The sequence below is a fragment of the Nansenia antarctica genome (assembly GCF_963989245.1).
Source record: "Nansenia antarctica genome assembly, contig: SCAFFOLD_363, whole genome shotgun sequence".
Classification (NCBI taxonomy): Eukaryota; Metazoa; Chordata; class Actinopteri; order Argentiniformes; family Microstomatidae; genus Nansenia; species Nansenia antarctica.
The window spans coordinates 27501-31131 of NW_027663411.1; the positions used below are offsets into that span (position 1 = coordinate 27501).

General features: G+C 47.4%; 1 protein-coding gene across 1 annotated transcript in view; it reads left to right on the top strand.

The window, feature by feature from the left end:
• The window catches only part of LOC308175099 (uncharacterized protein), a 9472-nt gene extending 6501 nt beyond the window's left edge, over positions 1-2971 (top strand). Inside the window, exons 5-6 of the mRNA XM_080550819.1 lie at positions 1184-1295; positions 1589-2971. Of these exons, the coding sequence (XP_080406945.1) occupies positions 1184-1295; positions 1589-1764 (288 nt within the window). The 3' untranslated portion in view covers positions 1765-2971. The remainder of the gene's footprint in view (positions 1-1183; positions 1296-1588) is intronic.
• The last annotated feature ends 660 nt before the right edge of the window (positions 2972-3631 follow it).

A 3631-nucleotide genomic window follows, 5' to 3' on the forward strand; every position in this document is an offset into this window, starting at 1 on the left:
CAGGTTAGTCTGACCACTAACTAACTACCATAACCAGGTTAGTCTGACCACTAACTACCATAACCAGGTCAGTCTGACCACTAACTACCATAACCAGGTCAGTCTGACCACTAACTACCATAACCAGGTTAGTCTGACCACTAACTAACTACCATAACCAGGTTAGTCTGACCACTAACTAACACATTTTGCTTGAGTGTGTGTGTGTGTGTGGTAGGGAGAGAGCGAGTGTGAATGTGTGCGACACATCAACCACACAGTGAGCATTCATGCGTTAACGGTTACTTCAAATGTTTTTCTTTGAAGAGTCTGTAGCTATGCTTCCATGCTGTTGAGGTTGTAATAATCCAGATGTGTAGTGATAAATGTAACACGCCCAACAGGTTTTAAAATTGATTTTTTTTTGTGTGTTTTGGATCGAAACTCTCCACTCTTGTTTACCACCAAATGATGCACTACTTATTTATGTTTTAAATCGATTGATCTCTAAATGATTGATATCTACACATGGTTGGTGTACATGGTTGATCTATTCATTATTGATCAATAAAGGATTGATCCCTGAACAGATGAGTGCACTGTGAGGGTATCAGTGGGGCAGATAAATGCATTTTTATAGGAAAATCGTTCACAAGTGGATAAAAGCATCAACATTGGTACAAATTCTCCTTGGGTATTTCTCTTTTGATAAAACCCATTAACCACGCAAACATCAAGATGGGCTGCCACTTTTTCCAATATGTTGTAAATCTGGCTTCTCTGTGGTCAGACATGTATGGTTTGATAGCAAGATCATTCACATTGGACAATTCTACACAAAGTTCCCCCCCCCCTCCAAAATAGTATTATTTTCGGCCTGGATATTTGTATAGCGCATTGACCCACAAAGAGCAAAGAAGATAAAGCAACAACTAAGATAGACTTAAAAGGCGAGATTGAATAAGTAGGTTTTGAGGTCTCGCTTAAATGTTTCCAGTGTTTTGGACAATCTCAGGCTCTCAGGTAGGGTGTTCCATAGTCTGGGAGCATACTGAAAGCTGTCGCTCCATATCTCTTGGTCCTGGCTTCTGGGTAATCTACATTGTGGTGTTGCATGTGTGCTGTTCCAGGGGTATGACTTTGTGTGTGTGTGTGTGTGTGTGTGTGTGTGTGTGTGTGTGTGTGTGTGTGTGCGCTGTTCCAGGGGTATGACTTTGCGTTCCTGAGGAGGAGTCGTGTGTTTGAGCAGTGTGGGCCACCGTCCTTCAGATGGACCACCCAGTACGTAGGGGGCAGCAGACTGGCTATCTGCAACAGTGAGTCCTCCTCCCTCCCTCCCTCCCTCCCTCCACCTGCCTGCCTGCCTCCCTCCCTCCCTCCTCCCTCAATCTGCCTCCCTCCCTCCTCCCTCAACCTGCCTTTATTCTACTTTAATTCATTCTATTCTACTATGCTGTATTCTATTGTACTGTATTCTACTATACTATACTCTGCTGTGCTCTCATCTCCTCTAGCTGCAAGACATCATGGGCTGGTCTCTGATGTGTGTCCTTTCAAGGAAGTCATACTGACTGTGTGTGTGTGTGTGTGTGTGTGTGTGCGTGTGCAGAGTTCCCCACGGCCGTAGCTGGATCAACATGGGCGTACTTCCCTAAGGACCAGGACTGTCTGAAGACCCAGATCTCCTCTGCCCTGGAGGCCCGGGTCATACAGGAGTTCCTGTCTGAGCTTAAGGTTGCGGGCGTCAAGGGACAGGCCAGCAACACCTGTCTCCTGTGTGCCTAGCCAGGCCAGCAACACCTGTCTCCTGTGTGCCTAGCCAGGCCAGCAACACCTGTCTCCTCTCTGCCTACCCAGGCCACACACACCTGCCTCCTCTGTGCCTAGCCAGGTCAGGCTGTGTGTACCGCTTGGCTGCTCAGCAGACAGAGCTCACCTCTGTATCTCCTGAGACACCTGCTTCCTCTCATACTGTCTCCTAAGATTTGTCCCCTTGTACTGTTTCTCCTGTGTCGAAAAAATAAATTTAAAAATGTATTTCTTCTTCTATCACGACGACTGCTGCCAATGACCTCTGGCCTGAGCTAGATTACTCTTCCTGCTACGACTGGTGAATTGATGATTCACTTGCTTAAGTCAAACGTATCAATTTGGAATAAGACGTCTACGAAATGCCCAAAATGTAAATGTAAACTAACCATGAACGCACAAAGACAGCATTTTCAGAAGTTCATTCCAAAGTGTTTCAGTTCACAAGGGTATCTCACTTCATTCTCTGTCCATCTTTGCATCAAAGAATGGCATGTCCATTTCATTAATCCACAAAGTTTAGTTACGCAGGTCCATTGTTGCACAGCAATAGCAAGAAATGTTTACATACCATTCTTCTTTGAGACAAGATGGTCGTCCTAAGTCCTTTCTACCCTGTGGTTTTTTGTTCAAGATGGCCGCCCTGAGTCCTTTACTACTTTGTACTTTACTACTAACAAAGGCTTCTGACCAGTGTAGGGACCTGGTGTCCCTCCCTGTGGTGGCAGATGGAGCGTACTCCAGTAGGTGAATACTGACTGGCTGGGAGCAGCAAACACAATGAAAAAGGGAAATGAGGAATGTCCAAAAATGAAGTTAAAGTTGAACTCAAAATGGCTTTATTCCATGGTTCCAGGTTTCTCAAATGTAAAACAAATGTATCTTTAATACTTTAAACAGAGGCAAAGACCAGACGTTAAAAGCTATAAGCCTCTAATCAGCCACACCTGGCCTTCTCTCCTCCTCCTCCTCCAATCAACACCTGACCCTCTCTTGGCCTGGTCTCTCTCTCCCCCAGGCCTGTAGAGGGAGACAAAGCAATACTGACAAGAAAATGAATCGACTTCTACAGTTGTTATTTCTCATTTGATGTACGCAGGAACACAGGAAATTCTGTCTGACGTTCATTTGTTTTCAAAGACTACTGAATTCACATTGAATAAAACATTTTTTTAAATAGTAATGATTCTGAATTCTCTCAAATCTAAGGTGTTGACGAGATGGTGGAGGCTGGAGGAGGTAGAACACCAGGGGAGGCTGGGGGAGGTAGAACACCAGGGGAGGCTGGGGGAGGTAGAACACCAGGGGAGGCTGGGGGAGGTAGAACACCAGGGGAGGCTGGGGGAGGTAGAACACACTGTGATCTCATGAACTATTTACATCATAAATCAGTCTGTTTACTGTCAATCTCATCCAAATGTTGTTGTTAAGGTGGGACACAGAGATTGATTGGTTGGGAGGGGAGGAGAGGAGAGGAGGGGTGAGGGGAGGGGAGGGGAGGAGAGGAGGGGGGAGGGGAGGGGAGGGGAGGAGAGGAGAGGGGAGGGGAAGGGAGGGGAGAGGAGATTGGAGAGGAGAGGAGAGGAGAGGAGGGGAGGGGAGGGGAGGAGAGGAGAGGAGAGGAGAGGAGGGGAGGGGAGGGGAGAGGAGGGGAGGGGAGAGGAGATTGGAGAGGACAGGGGGAGAGGAGAGGAGAGGAGAGGAGAGGAGGGGAGGGGAGGGGAGGGGAGAGGAGATTGGAGAGGACAGGGGGAGAGGAGAGGAGAGGAGAGGAGAGGAGAGGAGAGGAGAGGAGAGGAGAGGAGAGGAGAAGAGAGGAGAGGAGAGGAGAGGAGAGGAGAGG